Source organism: Battus philenor, unplaced genomic scaffold (genome assembly GCF_028537555.1).
Source record: "Battus philenor isolate CCGP_79_NKW_IND1 unplaced genomic scaffold, ilBatPhil1.0.hap1 SCAF_7, whole genome shotgun sequence".
NCBI classification, from domain to species: Eukaryota; Metazoa; Arthropoda; class Insecta; order Lepidoptera; family Papilionidae; genus Battus; species Battus philenor.
In genome coordinates, this window is record NW_027181737.1 from 161,784 (window position 1) to 185,364 (window position 23,581).

General features: G+C 38.6%; 1 protein-coding gene across 1 annotated transcript; it reads right to left on the minus strand.

Annotated features, from left to right (window-relative positions):
• Nucleotides 1-266: 266 nt before the first annotated feature.
• Nucleotides 267-22,443, minus strand: LOC137931121 (uncharacterized). Its single transcript, XM_068774520.1, has 8 exons — nucleotides 22,423-22,443; nucleotides 18,969-19,217; nucleotides 6,324-6,373; nucleotides 4,632-5,941; nucleotides 4,279-4,585; nucleotides 3,525-3,936; nucleotides 1,864-1,951; nucleotides 267-623 (listed from the first exon to the last, which is right to left on the minus strand). Exons 1-8 carry the CDS (start codon nucleotides 22,441-22,443, stop codon nucleotides 430-432), a joined length of 2,631 nt encoding a protein of 876 aa, XP_068630621.1. The 3' UTR covers nucleotides 267-429.
• Nucleotides 22,444-23,581: the final 1,138 nt, after the last annotated feature.

A 23,581-nucleotide genomic window follows, 5' to 3' on the forward strand; every position in this document is an offset into this window, starting at 1 on the left:
ATATAACATTAAAATAACCCGCTATTCAAAAGTGGATGTAAATGCCTACCTGATTTTAGAATGTACTTACCTACTGATGGATTATTTTTGACATTTTTATGTTATTTTAATGCCACGTGACCATAGATCACTAGCTCTGTGCGGCCACAAGGAATACTTCTCATTAAAATCTAGCGCAACAGATGACGATGCAAAATAAAACACTTATGAATAAAATATAATTTACTAATAAATAAATTTAACGTCTTTACAAGACTTATTCTCACTTGTGTTTATTTAATTTCTGTCTATAAATAATAGTTTTTTTTATATTAATTTAGAACCGACGCTTTTACATATATTAAAAGTCTTGAGTAACGTACATTGCATTGGCATTCAGATCACACTTGTACAGGCAGCAGTCTAGATATTTGAGAGAGATGGGAACTCCTAGTGGAGTCTGTTTCCGCGAGCTTTGGTGCTCCGCCTGGCCTGGCTGATCTGGAAATCAATCCCCAGGAGCGTGGGGTCGATGCCCGCGATGGCGGTGCCGATGGGTCTCGCCAGCGCCACGCCGCTGGTGGCCACCGCCGTGCCAAACGGACGCGACGCCGCCAGCCCGCTCTCCCCGATGACGGCTAACCCTGCAATCGGTAAACATTTATACACATTTCTTTTGATGAATGAAATCCGCTGGTGCTACTGTAATGATTTACTCGCTGGGGAACCGAGTTTCTGTGGTAAATTACGGGGTGGAGACGTGGAAAGTCACGGACATCACGCGCCGACCACACTTCGTTAACCGCTGCCTCTGTTGAATGCCCTTAAATTAATTTAATTTAATACTCTTTATTGTACATGATGGAAAAAGAAAAAAAATATTGAGAAAATGATCGACACTAATCTAAAAGAGCGCTACAACGAGACCCTGATCGTCAAGCACATCAAAACCCCGGAAATGGAGTTGGATAGGCCTCACGCTCCAAAAGAACCCCCTCGACAAATCGAGGTAAGCCAACAGGACTAGAATCCCAAAAGAAAGCGTGAATGTGGTCATGCTAAGCAGCTGGCGGCGGACAATAATTGCAGAGGCGGAACAAACAGTGACAGAATTTTACGACCACTACTGAATGTCGCACTGAGCTATAGAGTGCGAACTCAGTTAATTTCTTAGCCCATGCCTGTTAGCCAAGTGTGAGGCCTGTGAGCCCGGTTTACAATCTACTCAGAAAATAGAAAAACGCAGAAGATACGCGGACGTTAATAAACGTCTATCAGATTAGTGCTACTGTTCAAAGTAATGGCAGGGCAAAAGTTTTTTTTATGGCCGCCGTTTTTGGGGCCTTTCCTCGTCCTATCTTTTGTTGGATTGAGACTTATACTTTCTATAAATAAATTTTTCAGTTTATATTTATTAGCATGCTCTTCCTCTCATCTTTCACATTTTTTTTCATGTTCCTCTTTTTCGTTCTTCATATTATTTTTCACTGTCGCGGCATATTTTCACATTGCATTTAATCTTCATCTTTCTTCTTTTGCCACATTTTCCGCAATTTTACATATCTTTTTACCTTTTTAATTTTTTTGATTTTTACTATATTATCTATTTAAAACATATTTATACAGTTCGAGTTCTTTTCGACGGTCAACGGGTCACACCGACTCTTTCTTTGACTCCCATCACTGGAACCAGAAACGGAGGGTACGAACCTAGTTGAAACACATACTCTTTACATTCTTAAGGTACATGCAAATCTCACATTTAAAAAAAAATCTTGGTTAACTGGGTATAAAACGGAATCATACTAAACTTGAACTTTAGTAAATTTATTGTTTCTTTCAGTTGCAATATCAATAGCAATAGCATCGTATGTGAGTACTGACCGATGGGTTTAGCCTCGGCGATGCGGGAGTCGGGCAGCTCGACGTCGCCGGTATCGGGGGCGTCTATTCCTACGCCATCATCTCCCGTCTGGAAGAAGGTGAAATTTATTTTAGAGCGTGTAATATGTTGTACCTATTAATTTTATTGTCACAAAGTGTAATAGACTATTATAATTATTATCAAACGAATAAAGATATATTGTATCTATTTGTAAGAACAAGCTCTTAATTAAACGGTTTTATTTAGTTCGACCCGTACGGAATTTGTTTATTTGGGTCAAAATTAGAAATTGAAATTTAAGCACCTTCCCGTTGTCAGATTGATCTGCAATTTGGTACGCACATTTAATTTAGATGACAATACAATATAATAAAATCAATAACATTATAAATCTAAGATGGCCGCCGATACAAAATGGCGGATTACATATTTCTCCTTAACCCACTCAATATGGATATCAAATGAAAGGGCTTCACTAGTAAAACACGATGATTATGTCAAAATTTAAAATTCAAGATGGACGCCGTTCCAGTATGGCGGACTAGGTACATATTTTTCCACAACCACCACAATATGGGTATCAAAAAACCGTTTAACTTAAAAGTTTTTTAAATGTATTTATTTATAAATAAGTCTCGAAGCTTATACGATACTATATATGGATTATATATGGCATTTAGATTTGGGGAACAGTCAGCAAAAACAATGTTGCGTGCTTGCAAAAGATATAAAGAATCATCCTCGGAGACATTGCAAGCGTTCCACAGTTTACGATGAACAACGAAATACAACGAACGACAGGTGCCGAAGATAGACGCTTTGAACAACAGCACGCCAAGCGTCTCGCTCATCATCCCAAACCGCTCACGCCTGGATCCCTTAATGATCACAATGCGGTTAGATAGTTAGGCATTGGTCGCCTGCTCTATTAAAACTCATGACCGATGTGCTGTGTACATCTGATTATACTTTTACAAATTATCACAGAAAATGACAATAAATGTTTGATAACTATGAGGTTAACATATTGTGGTACTGTTCCAACGTTATCTATTTTACTTGAAATACTCTTAGTGTGCGTGAAGATGACGATTCAAAATCCAATATGTTATACGTCGTAAACATATATCGGGAGATCATTACATATTGAAGAATTTATATACTTCAGTGATTGTACAAGCTAATGTCAGCGAGGTTCAAGTTCAAGAGATTGGAGAGATTTTGCAGCAAAAAAATCATGAATGGGCTATTATTGTTTTAACTGAAATATCAAAAGAGATGATATGTTATAAGTTATAGGTTCACGTGGAAAGTAATGTCATCGAGCGTAATGAAATCGCCAGCTTAATAAAATTTAGCGTTGGAGTTTAATCAAAGTGTAAAATTATCACAGATTCCCAATCCATACAATATTTGAAGAGATATTCATACCAATCATAAAAAAACTTATGACTCTTAGTTCCAAAATTTGGCAAAATTGGTTAACGTAAAAACATAAGAGAGAAATGTCTATTTTACGCATTCTGTACAGCTTTTAATACAAGCCGAAGAAGAGAAGTAGGAAGTGCAAGCAACTGCCTGCTTTACGTCGTGCGATACTTGGATTTGAAAGATTGCATTACGTGCTAGACAAGAGGTAGAGAAGGGAAACGTTACTCACGTCGTCTTCGTAGCTGTCGTCGTAGCGGCGCCGCAAGGTCGCGTTGGCACTGAACAGCGCGTCTACGTTGTCGCCGATCTCGTCCAGCAGCTTGACGGAGCTGGAGGCGGCGTCGGCCAGCGCGGCCAGCTGTCCCCGCAGCCGCGCGCGGTTCGCGTCGCTCAGGGTACCCGTCTTGCGACCCAGCGTGAGCAGCTTGAGCGCTGCACCGGCCGCCGTGCGCAAGCTCATCAGATTCGTAGCGAACACCTTGTACAGCAGGCTATCGTCGTTGTTCTTCAGGATGTTCTCGCTGCTGATGCTCTCCTCCGCTACTATCTTCTCGCTCACGACGAACCCTTTCGTATCCTTTTTCACTTCTAAATACTGGCCTTTTGCGCCTCCGTAGAACGGCAGGTACTGCGTGGACGCCCTACAACATGTTGCAACTCTGTTAATATTCACCACCGCTGTTTCACTTTAATTTTTCTGTTACGTTTTGAAAACTTTCTACTTATTTATACTTTCAAAATCGGTAATGAATCGATGTGGTAAGAGGTTGAAAATAAAAGATTGAAATGATTTTTGAATTTGTTTTAATTTCTTTTATATGTTAAATATCATTGGTTAGTTAACAAAATTCGAAAAACAGCTTCAAGTGAATGAGCGGTCGAAGATGTTTTTCGAAACTGTTGCTTCGCATCGTCGCGAGACACAAACTAGAATAAATTAGTCTTCAAATTCCGTTTTAAATTCGTAGAGGTAGAGGTCGGACTGCGCGTGCGCGACGCCGCCGGGGCCGGCTACTGCCGACGCCTGCGGGCTGTGCACCACCGACACGCGCCGGCCCGCCCCGGCCACCACCCGCGACACGGGGTTAGCGACCGCGACCCCGTATGGACCCGCGACCGCCGCCGCCACGGGGCCCACGTGTACAATTAGCGGAGGGTCGTTCAGAGCCCCGCTCCCAAAATTCATTCCATCGTAGTGATACAGTGTTTGCTCGGCCACGTCTACGTTGCTGTCATTCGTGTGCGTTGTTCCGTTAACGTCGTAGTATCTAAATAAGCAGGCAAAAGAATTAATAGTTAATTAGTTTCCCCTCGCACGTGAGAATGACGATGATTCATGTTTGCTCGTATGGATGAAAGTAGACGACGGGGCCCGTGGCGACCAGCCGGCCCTCCGGCGCTACGTTAAATGATCGCGGGATCGAGCCGTCCACTGATTGCTGATGCAGGCGCGACACCAATGAGGTTAGGTCTGCGTACGGCGATAAAGCGATGACGCGCGCGGCGGGGCCCGCCACCGCCACGCCGCCGGGCTGCGTGTAGGCGAGCCCGCCGGGGCCCACGACGGCGGTGCCGCCGCGCCCGGCCGTGGCCACACCGCCTGGCCCGGCGATGGCCACTCCGCCCCTCCGCACCTTCATCTTGTTAATAAAGAAGCCCGGGCTGGGCGCCACCGGCTTCTTGTTGCCGAACCACGAGAAATCGCTGAACGGAAATCGTAGGTCTCCCTCGTTTTCGCTTTTTGTATCGATAACTTCTTTCTCTTTCAGACTTTGCGGTTTTTTGGTCGACCTTCGTGTGTTGGCGGGTTTTGTAAAAATTTTTTTAGATTTCTTTGTGACGTCCTTGTCTTCCGGGGTCGCTGCTGGTGTGCTTTGTTTGGTAGCAGAGCGCGTAACTCTGGAGTGGCGTTTTGAATTAACTTCGGCGTTAGAGTCGTCGCTTTCTATTCTGTTGCTAAAAACCTCTTGAGTTACTTCATCAGTGCCACGCGACTTCTGACGGCGGCTGCACACGTCAGCGCTTTGTCCGATTTCTAGGAAATTATTCCAGCCACCGCCGTGCAGGAGGCCGAGTAGTGGGTCCTTCACCAAGATTGGAAAAAATGAAGCGAGCGGCCACTGCAGTTGAAATGGAAACGGGAACGGAAACTGCGAGTCCTGCCTCCCTTGATAGTTGTCCGACTGCGTCATGCTCATAGCGGTCTTACCGTATGAATCTTGTGCCTGCGGGATAACCATCACAGGCATTGTTGTGATGTACGGCAAAGAAGTTGCTGGTAAAATGGCGTTGTTGAAATTGTTGAGTCTTAACGCTTTTGAGTAGCGCTGACTTAAGTCGTCGTCTAACAAAGAATTCGTGTCTTGATATTTGTTTCCTCGAGGAGAAGAATCTGCTTGCACGGCAGCAATAATTTCCTTTATTCGATCCAAAGTTGCTTCGTCTAATACGTATCCCGCGTCAGTTTTAGATGATTTATTTGAAACTGTTTGTGGATCATTATTTTTATCCAACCCATCGTTGATTATTTTGATATTGTCTAATATTGCTTTTGCATCAGATTTGTTTGTGTTCGCATTAGAGGCAAATGATTTGCTAGTCTCTGGGTTAGCTTCTGATTCTTTTGATACTGCCTCCGCCGAAGGTCTGAAACGTAGACACGGATATCTTTATTGCTGTTGCGGTTGGTTCCTCATCGCGCTGGTGTACCGGGTCCAAGCGTGTTATTTAGCGTGCGGGGGTGCAATGCAGCTGGCGTGCGGCGGACAAGTTAATGTGCGTACCTGAAGCAGGTGCAGCAAGGCGGCCGGACGAGTGCAAGGTTAGCGCGGTGCTGGCGAATGAGGCGAGTGTGGGTTACACGAACTATTGTATTATTTCAGAGTGTGCTAGCAAAACCGGGGGCTAAACAAATCTGCCTGGGTCCAATAGAAATGTTTTACAATTAGGTCGATCTCTGGTCGCGCTCCGGACGCGTTTGCGGGTTGCGTGTTTGTTTGTTGTTAAATATTCAAGTAAATGTACTTACACGCTGGCCGGCAGTGTGCAAACTTCTACAGCTACATTCGCCAACATCACCTGGAATGTTAAAAATAACACATATAGGCATCTCCAGATTAAAGTCGGTTAAATTGATTTTAATGCTATTAGATTAGCGATTTACATTTCTTGTTTTGCAGCTGTTGTGACAGTTCTGATGATCGGAGACCCGGGAAGTTGGAGCTCTGGGCAGATTTGCCGCTTGCTATTAGCTTGTTCGTTAGGGATTGGAGACTGAGTTGAATTTGTTTGAAATATCGTTTTTCTAAAGCAGTAACATTGGATACAATAGACTTTTGTCGGAGATTATTAAACATTATTCTTTAAAGGAGGACTAAGGAATTTGGCATTTTATTAGCGATAACGTTAAGTGCAATTTGACCACTCGAATGCTCTACTTTGCGTCACTGTATTCCGAAGTCAGCCTTTTGTTAGATGGATTAGAATCCAAAACCAATTGTGAACATTCTATACGACACAATAGGCGTGAATTATTTTTAAGGCTTTTTGTGCCCTCCACATAGTGTCCCGGAGATGTAAGGGGGCGTTGACACAAAAAGCCCAGACTTTCTCATGGAGATGAAAACTACGGGGAAAAACTTTAAAGCGCTTTTATTTTGTGGTTTCGGCGAGAACGGTCAGGAGCGAATCAAGCTTGAAACTCGCACCGCCATTGTTTTGAAAACGTACAGAAGAATAGAACAAATATAATAAAGTATAACGTCCCAGCTTTAAGGTCGACGTGCTTTTGATTGTGCAATAGGTTGCACTGGAGATATATTTTTCTCTTAAAATGATCTCAATTGTTGCCTCAAACACTTTTTAATGTAATATATATTGTAAATTTTATATTATATGTCATTTACAAAAGAACACAATAGAACAATTACTTAAACGGCAACCTGTACTGTATTTTTTGTTTATATCAATAAATAATACACCTGTACCAACCAACAATGCACATAAGCCAAGGAAACGTTTTTTATTTACATAAATGACATTCACAATTACAATTCCTCTATAATTTATATACAGTATTAATATTCATGCTTTTTCGTGATGTATGGGCATGACCTCATTATCAAAAATAAAATATAAAATTTTTAACGTTTTATGAAACATATTATGCTGTATACCAGCACGAGCAGTTGTGATTAATTTACAGTAATTAGTTATTTATATAATATATCTCATGATCGTTCGTTTGCATTTCCGTCTACCAATGAAATCATTGAATTTATACGCAGGTACAAAATGATAACTACAGCTTGTCTTGATAACGTGAAGTCTTTGATTTTTTGATCACATAAGTTTAAAAAAATATAAATTTTAAAAATCAACGTCGTCGCGTCAGCTGAAAGAAGCCACTGCAAGGCATAGGCCTCCCCAGCAACGATATGTTCCCGCCTCAACTATGTATAAAGACCTGTATATTAATTATGTTGTTTGCTTTTAGTCCTTTCCAAATGTTGTCGGTTGAACTGTCTAGATAATGTTATTAAAATTTGGATGAATAGTAATTTGTTGTATTGTTAGCAAAGCTATTAGTACAGGGCATGATGGTAATAAGTTTCACATGGTACATTTTGACACGCCACTTGTAACACTAACATGTGACATTTCCTCACTAAGCCGAGGAAAGTTAGGTTATTAACATCCGGTTTTAATAATGGTGGATTTCATCCATCATATATATATATATATATATATATATATATATATATATATATATACATACACTATGTATTGCCGTAAGAAATGTTACAACAGCATTAAGTCTCATCAACAGCAAAGCGTAGCCCACGCCACGCAGTGCCGGACGAGGACGCTCCGACCCCGAAAGGCATTAAAAAACGCCCCCCGAAAACACCAAGGGGGGCCATCACCAAGAAGACCACTTTCAAAATGGCCAGGACACGCCCGACCAAGAGGGCGCATCGAATAGCTACTGCCAGAAGACAGTAGCAAGAAGAAGACAACGAAGAAACGACAACGATAACGCCGACGCCGACGCCGACTCCAACACCAACATCGAAGGAGAAAAGCTACAGCAACACAAGCAAGTCCCTCGCAGCGCACACACGCACCGAGAGACGGCAGTAGGATAGTGTGTAAATATTAGCTCGCGGGTCGAAGACCCGCGAGCCCTGTAGCCGACGAAGTTGTGAAAACCCGCAAGGCTAACAACATGAACATCAACAGAAAACAGCAGCAGCATTAAGTCCGCCTTAACAAACTTTGTAAAAAGGATATATAAATAAGCATATGCTTGGTGTAATTTCCTTAGTGTTACATTTTACAATACACTCTTGTGTGGTCATTTCAGTCCATATAACCATTGCAAGGTTTAGGCTTTTCCTAGAGATTTATATACGTGGAAATATGCTAAAATCACCATGGCATGCAAGCGTGTTGGCGATCACAGTGTGGTATTACGGTACACGGAGGACACTGCTGCTCATCCTCTGGAAGCTTGTTTGTGAGCTGTAGCAACGCTAGATAATCAATGGATAAAGTGTGAATTATGTAAGAACGTATCCGTAACCGAACCATCGACCTACGATCGCAAGTTTCAGTCCTGTACCGTTGGGCTACCATTGCACACAATTCATACTAAATACTGCAAATACAAGTTCGGTATGATTCCAGTATGTCTCCATAATATATGTTAATAATAATATGAATAAATATATAAATGAAAGAAGTCAATTTATAACCTGGTTTTTTGTTACCAGCCGAGACTCATTCGGCAGGTACACACTGCGGACGGTCGCTCGTCTAGGTGCGTCAAAATGAGCGACTTGTTTAATTCACAGCGCGGATATGTCAAAGCTTGTGCGAGGCTCGAGCGATGCCGCCTTATTACATTAAAAGTAGATGAAAAAAAACAAATACGATGATGCAAATGCATCGAGGCGACTTCGTTGACTTTTATTTATAAGTATATATTTCTTGTTTTTATGATACGATAATGTTTTTCGGAAAAAGCTGATGGCGCGCAGGCGATACCTCATTTCTAGCAAACTGCACTCTCTTGCGTAGCCTCATCTAGTGCCGTTATGAAAGTCGTAATTGATTTTATAGCCGCAGTGGTGTTACCAGGCGCAAACGTTTTAAAAAACTGACCTTAGCCTGCGCTGTCGCTGAATACACATTTAGAGTCGAGGATGTCCAAATCCTCTCAATTGATATTCCAGTTATATACAAATTGTTTGGTTAAAGGTGTAAAAGCTTTAAAGGGGGAACGCATAGGTCATAACTTATCCAAAAATGAACGGCTTCAGAAATAATTAATAATTACAATGCAGTACGAAATTATGTTGGAATCATGTCTCTGTGGACTTTGAACAACCAGAAGTTATTGGTTTGTCACGTTCTAATAGCAAAAATGAATTAATGTAACAAATTTTATAGTGATAACTTTACATGTGGTGATAATAAATAGGTGTAAAGGATTTAAAACTTTTTGTTGCTTACAGTCATTTCGTTGTAGCTTTTACACTTATATCATCTTGTATATTACTGTATGTATCATGTATATTACTGTAGTAAAGTAAGTCATGTGTATGTGTAGCAGTTAACTTTTTTGGGTTGATTTTTTTAAACTATGTATTATTGAGAAAAGTATAAATAATGTGCGAGTACACAATGCGATGCAGTGTGTGAACAGTTTCATAGTCGTCTCCCTTTCCTCTATGAGCGTCAATTCGAATCGAATCTCGACGTGATTGGTTGCTGTTGTCAAACTACCATAATTTATAGTTTTCTGTACAGATTACAGAAATATATGACATTACTTATGCGTCCCACATCGCGTTGCTCTCCGTATCGGTGGTCGGCAGTGTTTAAGATTAATTGATGTTCTCTAATTAGAGGAATCAGTTGGAATAATGACTTCCATTAGCGCCACAGCATCCGGTCGGTATTAGAAAGGCGTCGCGTTTTTATTGACTCAGTCCACTTTCTAGCGACGCGCTGGAGTCAATTTTGAGCGACGACCCGTCCGTCCACTTGCCAATAGTTCAACAAACAACGACATTAAGTTGGTAAGTAGGGCAGATGGCATTGTATCGCATCATCAGTGTTCTAGTGGGAACGTGTTCGTGTGAAGCGAACTTAGAAGTGCAATGCGCTTTAACTTGGAACTCCACGAACATAATTACAGAAGGACACGATACTTAGCTAAAAGGGGAGAGTACAAGGTCTCTTTAAGAACCAGTCGTTGGTCTAGCACTATGGGTTTATGGATATCCTATAATTCTAGAGCATAACAAGGTATTTTATCTACTATTCCATTTCCTACTAGTTTTATAATTTATTTGACATAGATGATTTTAATCTGTATAATGCAATCAATAACTGTGAATTTATTTTTACATTACACACACACATTGTCCAGCGGTAGAGCACTGAGACTCGCGATCGTAGGTCGCGGGGTCAATTCCAGGAATTAAATCTTATGTAATTTAAATTGTTTGCATTATTTAAATAACATTGCCATTGCTCACAAACGAATTTCCAGAGGTTGGGCAGCAGCGACTTCTGCCAAGTTTTGCGATTATGGTCTATCACTCCCGCCTTTGAATGAGGACTATACCTTACAATAGCTGTCTATGGAGTATAAACGACACCGACAAGACATTGTATTATACATTTTTACATTGTTTATACATTGTGTCATCTGAAACGGTAATTACGAGTTGAAATACAGGTTGTCCTTGTATAACATTGCGTCTCAATGACACAAGGTTGCGAATGCAAGAGATGCAGTCAATTGCATATAACATATTACTCTTATTATTTTGATGCGTGGGTTTTCTATAAATAAAAAAAGTAACGGCCGGAACAAAAACGTGTCCGTTTCGTAAAAGCAGCGTTAAAAAAATAATTCCCGTAAAAGTTATACATAGTTACTTAAAATGAAAAGTTATACTACATTACATAATATTCACTATTTGTAACAAATTTTCTCCGAACATAGATTTCTTTAATTTAACATTGGTGAAATGCGTTGATATGAATATAATGTATCGAATACATAAGTATCTCACTGATCTAGTTGTTAAAAAATAAATAAAACTTTAAATTCACTGCTGTAAATTAACTGGAAGGTTATGAAAAGGGTAAAAAATAATAATGGAAAAATACTTAACATTTAAGTAGGTTATTGTTTACCGGAGCAATTCCAGAGTGAACTGCGACCACTGTAGCTGTGGACTTGGACACGATTTCAATCTTAATGCCACCGTGAGCATAGTACTTAGTTTCACTACTGGAATATATACATCTAGCGGCGCATCGGGGAATTGGTAAGGCAAACTAGAAGATAGAATAAAAGTAACAATATATAGTCATCTTCAAACATTTACATTGATCATCTGTGTACCAGAAGAGCTCGATTTGAAATTAGAATCAAATTGAACTTCTTAATAATGCCAATGGTTCCAAGCGAGTCCTGATCTAGGAGAAATATCCTTAATACAGTTTTTAGAACAATGAATTTACAAACTTTATTATTAAAAATATTTACACTGTTATAAATTTTTAAATGAGTTTTTGTTTAATAAACATTTTAATTTACTTATTGATACTTCAGAGTTAGTGTACGAGAATGTTTTGCAAGACTATACACAGTTGATAAAAAAGAATGACAAGCTTAGGCAAGTATCTAAGCTTTTTTTCTTTTTGCGAGTTTGCAAAGTATATATAAATTAACTTTCCGAATAATTGGATACCAGTTGGTGAAATTATAAATAGAACAAGAAAGAAATAGTTGTGAATTTATAATTATGCTTCCAAAGAAATTAAAGACAGCTGTTTTAATTTCTCTGTGACGAACAGAACAGCGATGTTTTAAAAAGCTGTAGAGTCGAGCGTCACATATTTGAATTTTAGTTAAATCGCGCAAAATAAAATAAAATAATTTTGCCAAAAACACGCGAGCGGTCACTTATCGCTCCACTCGCCGCTCTATGAATTTAAATAAAACATTCATTTGTTTTGGTCTCCGAATCAAATTGGAAAGTTTTAAATCGAAATGTACTTATTAGATATCGGACAATGCGCGGTGAAAGCGGCGACAGTCGAAGGGGCCGCAGATGCGGGCACTGTACGCAGCTGAGATCTGACAGCTTTTGACCTAGCAACGGTCGCTCGGGGTCCACAGGCTCTGAATTGAGGACCAGCCTTCCTTCAAGGAAACAACGATGTTATTCAATACTATGTCGCTCGCTAGAACTTGTGGATTGTATTTATCAATAATGATCATATCATCCAATAAAACTACTGCAAGTGCTACTGCAGTCCATATTGACGCCCATTGCAAGACATAGCTCTCATCCAAAGATATCTATGGGAAAATATACCATAATTACCATGTTTGACAGACGTGTTGGCGACGAAGTACAGCAGTGAAGTCTTGGCGGAAGACGATGCTAGCCATCCTCTGGAAACTTTTTTGTAGGCAGAAGAATAAAATTGTGTTCCGGAAATTGAACCCCCGAATTAGGATCGTAAGTCTCAGTCCTCTTTCGCCGGACTATCACAGCTCAATTTTATCAAAATACAATTTTAATTTACGGATTTACTTCCTGAAACTGACAATTAAAAAAATATATTGCAGTTGTCAATTGCGCCAGTCTGCAGCTGAAAAATGAGGCGAAAACCATACCGGATCTTGTAAATTTAAAGCTAGTGTACAATTGTAAGGCTTTTAGAGGCTGCTGTTATATGATGCAGAGGTCTTGTAGACCTGACTCATTCCTATCCTCACTCAACAAATTTACCGAAAGATAACACGTACTAGTTGTACAAGTGTTATGACCTAGTCAACGGAACAGTTAGTACATTTTGATGACGATTTTGATGTTTTTATGAACTCACAGAAATATATATTTATTGATGATGTATTGCCTAAGAAGTTTCTTGTATAATCTTACGGTTTTACAGAATGTGTTCTATTGGTTGAAGGTTTCAATTATAAGAATATTTTAAAGAGTCACTTACTACTCACTATTTCGTCTTTGTTAATAATTTAGTTAATTAAAATGTCACATTAATTGAGAATAATTATTTTTTTAGTTCCACTCGCTTGGTTTTTCAAATAAATATGTTTTCGTCTGACTTACTTGTAATCATAGTCTGTATAATATAATAACTAAAAGAATGAATGAATGAACAGAATGATGAAAAATTTTAATCAAGTTTTTTCGAACCCATAATGTTGTTTCTTAAAAATCGACATTTATAATGAATTAAATGTGTCATTATTAATTATTACTTATACGTAAGCGATAAATACAATAATATCGAACGGAAAGTTTTGTGCAAGTGAAAGTATATTGTTTCACGTCATACAGACGTAATTGGGCGACTAGAGGGATATATTGTACTTGAAAAGTATGAAAATACATTAAAATATCTTGTTGTTACATATATTAAATCATATTATTATATCCTTGGTTCAAATTTTTTTTTAAAAATAGATAACAGAACTTAAATTTTTATTATTATGTAGTAATTGTGCTACATATGATGAGAGATTTTAAACTGTTCAAATCTGAGTTATGGACGCTTGCAGAGTTGATTTGTATTTATCGAAGAATTTCTGAAGTCAAGATAAATAGTACGAAAAGCGCTCATAAATTTGTTAGAAACTTTTAGCATTGCGTCGAACAAGGTAACTCAGGTCGAGTACAAAGCTTCACGTAGCATTTTAAGGCGCGATCGCCCTCGTTTCCGCTGCCTCTGGAAAGTCGGGGATGCATCAATCTGCGAGTGGGAAAGTTTACGTGACACTGTGAGTAATTCAGCGGTTGTGCCGCTTTGTGCTATGTAGGGTAGGGAAATTGCCTTTCTTTCGATTTATTGAAACAAACTAGATATACATTGGAGTTGTTATAGCGGTACTCGAATGAATATTGAGTACAATACGTGCACACTATGAACATTAATCGAAATTAACGTAAGAGAAACTGGTATAATTTTTGTACAGGATCTATTCTTTCATCATCATCATATCAGCTGATGAATGCCCACTGCAAAGATCACTATGATCACCTGTCCTGCGCTGCCCGCATTCACAGATTTCCGCCTTGCCGCCTTTCCGCGACGAACGGGAAAAAAAGTAAATAAAAAATATCATTTCTATATGAAAGGCACGAGGCTCATGTAACATGACAATATTAATATTCTTTATTTGGTTTCACAGACACGGTTTAATATTTTATTTGGCTGCTTGATTATTGCTTACTGCATTAGTCGAATCACCGTGTCGCAGTTAGAAACGGAAAAGAATATCATTATAAATTTTTAAATACATATACACATTTATTAATATTTAAAAATAGAATATTAAATTTAAAATGTAAAAACAGTGACAAAAAATAGAATAAGTGTAGATGAGTGTTCGTGGAAAATAAAAAAGCTTGGTTGCTAAGAAACTATGACATGCTATAGAATAAATACTCTTTATTAGCATATGCGAGGAGCTGTGCTTCTGTCGTAAAATTTACATAAAATATTTTATCAACGGTTTCATAAAGCTCAGAGCTCATAACCTCATAATGTTTAATGACAAACAAAACTCTTCCGAACTCCTTCGCAGACATCTATTGTAGTCCGTGCCTTTTTGTTTAGGACGGTACAAAATACTAAGGGACATAAAATTTTAAACGAAATAAATAAAGTGAATATAAGATCCTCATCGACCTTGCATCTGGTCTAGAAACATTTGCGTCATCTACGTTCTTGTTTAAAGTTTCAATGTGAATAATATGTTTTGAAATAAATTATTTCATATTATTTCATCTTTCTCTTATGTAAAACAGCAAATTATGTTTCCAGATTTGACTTTGATATCCCCAAAAAGGCGACCCCAATCCGCTTGGTTACAATTATTTCGTAGCTGTCACTATCTATATACGAACAGAAACTTCTTTAGGAAGAGTTAAAACTAGTTGGACTACGGATTCAATCTGTGCATATAAAGCTATGTTGGACGCTTAACTAAGTAATATCTTAGTAAGCAGACACAAAATAACTGTTGCCAGGGTACAAAAAGTTTGTTTTATGATAATTAAGTTTTCTCGTCGATTAAGTTGCTATCGAATCGAAAAAACGGACGTGTAATGAGTTTGGTACGTCATTAGGCTAATGCGCATTAAGCAGGACATGTCTGCGAGAAAAACACAAGCCGGCGACCAAATGACGACCAAATGACGAGCGCACGCGGGCGCGGGGGCCGGGAGCGACGACCCCTGCGGTTTTAATGTTGATGACTTTGTCGAGCCCACTGCGAGCGTCGCGGCGCCGCACCGAGTGGGCTCGCACGATAATTAGGCTGTATCTGTCTGATAAATTACTTTTATCATATACCTGTGTACTACAGCGAATGCTGCAGGAAATGTTTACATCAGTTTACATGTCAGTTGACGTCATTAAAAATCATAATTTATTAACCACAAATAAACGTTTATTAACTACTAAAGGTCTTGTCCGTCACGAAACGACCTGAAGAAATAAATGATGATATATTTCCATGTCATCATATGCTTTGCTTTCATCATCGTTATTTCAGTGATACGACATCCAGTACCGGACGTAGGTCTCTCTCATAAATTTCCAATAAGACCACGTGACCGCTAAGAGTATCTCAACGTGATCTTCTGTTTATCCCGTGGGCAGACGCGCCACGCCGCGCTTGTCGGCCCCTGGTCTTCACTTCAGAGCCACATGGCTCCTCGATTAGACCAGCGGAGGAGATGGTCCGCGTACTCTTATAGCTTCTAACCGGTAAATAATAAATACTTTTTTAATGGATTCCATTTTAAGTTTGCCTCTCTTAATATTAATTCCAAATATTAAGTTATTATTTTAACTTCATATGTTCAAATGATTGGAAATAAGCTAATATTGTCTTTATGTTGAAATTTTTGTACAGCTCAATCAACTGATAGTGTTGTACACATAGTGCTGCGTATTATTTTATAATAATATTTTTATAACTGTCAGGGGTGGACTCTTAGTTGAATACGAATTTATAATTTCATGAGTAATTTTTATAATATCACATCAGAGTTGTCAACGAGCGAAGAATTGCGATAGCAAAACTATATCACTCTCGACAAAACGGTACGGTTAAATTATATTTGTAATTTTATAACTGTATAGAAATTAGAGCGAGATGGATAATAAAAGTTTGGTAGCGCAGTTACAACGAAATCATTGATATCTTCGTTAATTTATTGTTGTTGCTATGAGACATAAGGATATTATCCCTGTACGTTTTATTACAAAACCTAAAGGTCGCGGTACGGAAACTCGAAGTGTGATTCAGAATTTTGGCGAGTTACTAAGTTACTGTCAATAAAGTGACTATAAATCATAACATTGGAAGCCTCAGGTTAATTTTTGCATCGGGGAAGTTGCCAAGCTTTCACGTTACTCAAGCAATAGCTCTATGGAGTGATTGCTCGTAAGGGCTCTATCGAGGGGACCTCAACCAAGGTTCTTGCTTGAATCGCATTCAGCTGAACCTGGGCTTGATCATAAAAATATACATGCTTTGAATAAACATTGTCCTCGTTATGAGCTCTAACATAGAATGTGTTTCACATATCTTCTTAACTTTATTTCTGTCGTCGCGAGTTTTTGTACTGGCAAAGCCATCATGTACTAGACCTGGCCAAAAACCTAATAATTTTGAAAGTGTATGCGCATTAAGTCGATAGTCACCTTGCCTAATACAATAAAATGTCATCAAGATAAAATCAGCTGGCGTTAGAATGCATCGCGCTCGGCTCGGACGGACGCGTGAAGGCCTAAACAACTCAGCGGGCTCGAGCGCGCGCCCGCCGCCCGCCGCACACCTGACCTTCACACATCTAGACCACTATCGCATGTATATCTCACATAAACAAAATTCACGATTGATATTTATCGACATTTATGATCTTTGTTTCTACCCTTTACATTTGAGCTGTGATCAAAATTAATAGCAACAGTTTTACTTTGAAATTTACAAAAAATGTTTTATATTTTTAAATTATTCTTTAACGATTTTATTAATTTTGAATTGTTTGTGAAATATATAATTACTCATGTTATTGTTAAATAAAAAAAAATATATTTATCGACAAAATGACTTCGTGTAAACAATCGCAGCACATCACTACGTCTTCCCTCCGCCCGCGCGCGTCTCTGACATTAGAATTAGTCGCTGCCGAGCCGCGAGTGTGTATGCAGGTCGTGGTTCGATCTGCTGCAGATGAACTACGCGCGACTTGAACGAAGTTTGTTTTGCCCGGACTAAGTATATCCCACAAAGAATGTATACGATTGTATCTTTAGAAACGTTGAATGCACTGTAATTACGTAAAAACTGTGGCAACAAAAAAGGTCTCCGCCGCAGGCATTAAATTACATAATTACGTGTGAATAACAATACATTCAATTAATGAAAGAAAATCGCGAAGAACACGAAATTATTAAATTATTGTATATCGTCAATTAATTGAGTGTAACAAACCGGCTAAATGGTTATTATTTATAAAAAAATGTCTAGACAAAAATAAAAATGTGAATATACCGGCGCATTGTTTCATATTAACAAGGCGCGGTCGAATACTCGTAGGTGGATTTACGAAAATTTAAAATCAAATGCTGTTATTTTAGACATCCACTTTATTTCGAAAATGTACTTGTTATATATCGATTGGTTTGTAATTTGGAACGAAGGGTCCACGAGAGAAAATTAATTTTTTATAGGTCACTGTTTCACTCGAAAGCTTTGGCTCCTGTAAGGCCTTTCTGTGTGATTATCGGAGCATGAGGCAGCTGAGTTCTCAAGCTGTTTCACCTTGAGCGGCCTTATTTAACTATTGATTGTGGTTTCGATTAAATTTTAATTTTAATACAGATAAAATATTTATTTGAATTTAGAACTAAAAACGCAAGTTTCGTGACGTCATTGTTAAAACAATGTCTACTTTGAACACATTTTGTACTGACATTTTTAAAATTAGCCCAACTGAAGTGAAAAGATTGCTCTTGTTAGTTTTACAACGAACTATCCTAAAATAGATCGCAATTCGCATTGGAAAATTTTAAAATGATATAGGCGAACAGTTTAATGAATTATAATTATAGCAGATGTTAGATTATGACGTTGAATCTCTCTTTTCAGCCGATGAATGAAAGCCACGCCGACCGATTCTACTCTCCTCTTGAATAATTATTTCTTTAGCTAATTATATACAAGTAATGGTCTAGCGTATTTTCTATCAATTGGCGCTCGGTAACTCCTTTTTAAAAATTAATCGTTTCAGAAGTAATAAATAGCACAATAATAAGAAAAAGCGTCATTAAAATTCGGATTTCTGCTTATTAAAATGAATTATTGTTTACTATCGTTCCCGGTAAACTTTGTATTGTCAAAAGTTATTGGCTGGTCGCATATAAATAGAAAAAATACATGTTACAGAGTGATCATTTTGTACAGAGTTATTGAAAATAGGTGTAAAAGCTGCAAGATTTTTGCTGACAAATGAGCTGTACATTTAATCCTTTGACACCGACAATCAATTATAATGATAAGGAAGCTCTATGCCGAAGTTTGGCTTATGTGGGGACTCACCAAGAGCAGCAGAGTCGGCGCCATTTTGCTGGACGCGGTGGATGATGCCGTGTGATGGTGCCGTGTGATGGTGCCGTGCGGTGGTGCCGAGTGGTGGTGCGTGGTGCGCGGACGTGCGCAGCGCTCTGCGGTCGCGAAGGCTGTGTGGCGCGTGCGGGCGCCGCGAGCTTTTTGCCGAGTCTCCTTCCGCCGCCCGAGTGAGAGGCAACGCCGCGCGCCAACGTTTGTTAACACGAAACCCAAACGCGACTTTTAGCGCTTTTCAAAATATTTGATATACGTTCTTTGCTTATCAATGTCTGTGGACTCTTAATTGGAACGAGTCTTAATAAGTGTATAGATAGAAGAGTACTTTTAGCGTATAATCTGGACCTCAAACGAAGGAATATTTAATCTTAATAAATTATCATATTAAACGTAGCTAATACTTGTTCAATTCGATACCACGATATGAATTATTTTTGTCGCACTGTGGTTGAAACAGAGTTGCTAACTAAAACCAAACAATAGGTTAGCAAATTCAAGTGAGTAAATGTATCCAATCAGAGCTATTAGATTATAAATGTAAGAACGAGGGGTACATGAGTCCGGTCGACATTCTGTCAGATAAAATGTTGATTATGACCGTAATTACATCTCCACAAAATTGTTGTCTGTTTTCATTGCTCGGTAGTGTACAGTGGCGGCGCGGGGCCTGGTCTAGTAACCTTTGCGCGACTATTTATGATCGAGATTTATTTTTTGATCGCCTCGTTTATAAAGTATACCTCTCTAGATAAATTACATTTTAAATTTGAAACGGGAATTTTATATCGATACTAATTACGAAATGTCTAATATGTATCAATATTTTTTCAATTCTCGGTGGAGTAAATTCGAGTTGGCGTGGGAAAGAGTCGAGAATGTATCACGTGAAAGTACAAGTAACTTTTCAATAATTTAAATTTATTTGCGATCGCTTTTACTGCATCGACTAATGAAGGTACATTCAAAAATGGATCGCGAGTGAATTGCAAGTGAAAGTGCAATCGAGTACTTCGGTGAAAGTGCTTTAAAGTTTATTTTTAATTAAATGCAAGTTATGTTTCTACGCATCGCACCTGAACAGGCTCTACATATTATTAACGTTGTAGTCTTATTAGCCCTACATTACTCTGTAGTTCTTTGGCGTTAAGAATGTAGTAAATCACTATAATTTGGATTCAGCCATGCTCCGTAACCAATGAAACCTTTCCTCAGTACAAACTGAGCAAAGATGATATAATACAGTATCCTCTTTTTAATTTATAAACGCTCATTAAAGAAATATACTCCTCTAAGATATCTATGCGGTAGATATATAATAATCGCCATGTTTAGCAGGCGAGTTGTCGATTGCAATGTGGTATTGCTGTAAACAGATGACGTTGCTGCCCATAGTTAATGCACAAAGTGTGGATAAAATTGTATCACAGGAAACAAACTCGCGAATCTTAACACGAACAAATTATAGGATACATCACTTAGAACTATTATTTTAATTACATCTCTTGAATACATTTACACGCGTATAAAACACACACAAAAACGCACTACTCACGTACTCCTATGTGCACTTTTATCTCTTCACTTTTTAATTTTTATTACTAATTAAGAAATGTAAATTTTACATATGGTATCGTTTAAAGTACCTCCTGTGCTAATAACACAAGTCAATTCTTACTATTGTCATGTAGTGTTTACACTTTTACTTTATTCCCGTCCATTTTTTGTCAAAATCTATGTGGTCTATAGAAATCTAAGGTTATAACAAAATCGTGTACTTCTCAACGAAAAAACAAATAGACACAAAATAAATAAACCTTCACGTACCGATGCCTGATATTTAAATTCAAGATTTATTCTAAAAGGATACGTCACGTGATATGTGAGATTGATAAATAAATAAAATTCATTTATTGGGCCTAGACACGCCTCGTAATTAATTAAATAATTCCTAATTAGAAAATCATCCATAATTAATTGATTTTATCCATAAAAATACATAATGATGTACTACAATATTCTTAACGCAAACGACCTATCGTTCATTTAGTTCGAGCTATAGTTCGTATCATGTTATAAGAACTACTTAAATGGACTTTGGTACATCTTTACTAAAGGTCTGGGTGAGGTAATAACTTAGGTAATCAAACAGGAACGTACACATGTCCACTAGACAACTGCCTCTGACAGCAGCATATGTGTTAGATAATCATTACAAGTAATATCGAGACTTGTAAATGGTTCATGTCGCAGTGTAAACGGGCATATCCGTGCTGAGCGTACTATGTTGTGTTGGTAAGAATAGTTTTTAATAAGTTAAGTATAACCGATTAATATTCGAGCAATCATGTTTTGTAGCTGTTGGGAAATACTGCTTGCATTATTTGGAGTTTATAGGGTTATAAGCGGGTGGTACTACCTAGGCACTCACTTACCTCGACGTCAGAGAGTTTCGGCTCACGCTGTTTAGAGTGATCAAGGAAAACTTAATTATTTTCACTGAATTTAATTATTTTAAGTAGGAGCCTGTAGTATGATTGCTAGCGTTGTTATTTCGTTTCGTACGACGTTATCGATATCGTCCATTCGCTGGTGCGTCGCGGCCCTGGCCGACGCGCTCTTGAACTTGACCGATGACTTTTTGTAAGTTTTGCGACATGTTTGTGATGGCCGGGCAAGTTCGCGAGGCGCTTGTTTTTTAATTGCGTTCAATTAGTGCGCCTCGATCCACCGCCCCGCGCCTGCCGCACGACACTTTATGTAAATGTTTACTGACTGTATTAAGGATACTTTTGAAAGTGAGCGCCTGGTTGTGGAGCGCTCGTAGCTTATTTATAAGCTGTAGGGTGCAATCATGTCAATTGGGCTCTTCTGGTATTTCTCACTTGACGTAAGTGTTCAATATGAATGATCCGCACTTGAAATTGATTTCAATAAATGAGAAGTGACAACAAAACGTGTTGATTCCACATATATATATATATATATATATATATATATATATATATATATATATATATATATATATATATATATATATATATATATATATATATATATATAGAGTATTTGTTATTTTAAATTATGTATCAATCTCGTCGGCTCTAGTCTTCGTTAACTGTCTTCGACGTATTCTCGGTATATACTGGCCCGAGGAAGTCTCCAACGTAGATCTCTGGAAGCGGTGATATACAGCCAGACCAGACCAGCTGATCAAACGCCGCAAGTAGAACTGGATAGGCTACACGCTCCGAGGAGACCCTGATCACATACCGAGGCAGGCCCTAGAATGGAATCTTCAAGGAAAGTGAAGACATGGCCGCCCAAAGCAAACCTGGCGGTGGACGATCACTGCAGATGTGAAGGCAGTTGCAATGACGTGGAGTGAAGTAAAGCGCGAGGCTCAAGACCGCTCGGGATGGCGACGTACTGTGGACGCCCTCTGCCCCATCTTGGGGTCATAAGAATAAATTATGAATGATTATCTATCTCTGCTTATGTAAAAATGCAACGGTATGGTGTGCAACCAGATATATATAAAATATATCATGTGTGGTTTAGATTCTGTTTATTAATACATTGAAACATAAAAATATCACCTTTTGCGTCAAACTTTCAACGTCAGCGACTATTTATTATAGGAATAAACATTATTTTAACCGTACCAGTCAAACGAGCGACACAGTTTTATGATGTCTGTTCCATCTGTCGAATGCCGCGGCAAACTTTTTTTTTACAAAAAGTGGAATTGTCATGTTTTGTTCTATCACACTTCTAATGAGCTTTATATCTTTGTTGGGAACATTTATTTATTTAGATCCACTAGTAACTGGTACAAAAACATAATTATGAAACATATAATTTGACATAAAACTAAGGGCCATCGTGTGGATAAGGGAGTATCAACATTACAAGTGGATACAGCTGTACAACAACTTCAACATAAAAATAAATGACATATGAAGTACATTAAAATTTAAATTTACGTCTTAATAAGAAAAACCATTTAATTTGTCATTTTATGACGTCTTTCGGTGGGAACATAGTTTCGAGTGTCAGTCATAACTCTTCCGTAGTAAGAAAACGACCAATATTTAGCCACTTCCGCACATGCAGTGGCAGTCGTGCCAAACACAGAGTCTCGTCACTAATCGGTGTAACATAACTCCTGGAGATGCCCCGTGGAGGGGTGAAACACGTGTTGAGTGATTTGGCGGTGTCAGTTGTGTAATTGGCATTGTTTTCCGCATACGCATTTATCAGCGAGCTGGCGGGCGGTGCACTTTGTTGCACGACTACCACTGCATGTGCGGAAGTGGCTAAATATTGGTTCTTTTCTTACTTAGGATGGACTTCCGCAAGGTAACGTCTGATTCCATTAAATACTCCTCCGTAGTGTTTGGGAGGCCGCCAGTCAATCCATTGAACTTCCATCTAAGTGTATCTAAGCGATCCTGCAATCTGATAGGATAACTAATGTACGGTCTTTACCCAGTGTCTCCAGCTTTCTACCAATTCGAGTCCGGTGAATCTTTAAACGTTGGAGAAGTTTCTTTAATGGCGATGAATCCAAAGGAGTGTAAATTTCT

Bases quoted from the DNA above. Each gene is read 5' to 3' on its own strand.
- LOC137931121 (XM_068774520.1), bottom strand. From the start codon at position 22,443: ATGGGGCAGAGGGCGTCCACA. The intron at 19,218-22,422 runs GTACGTCGCCAT...AAGCGCTAAAAG, and splicing joins TGGGGCAGAGGGCGTCCACA to TCGCGTTTGGGTTTCGTGTT. The intron at 5,942-6,323 runs GTAAGTACATTT...TCTACGTTTCAG, and splicing joins TGCACACTGCCGGCCAGCGT to ACCTTCGGCGGAGGCAGTAT.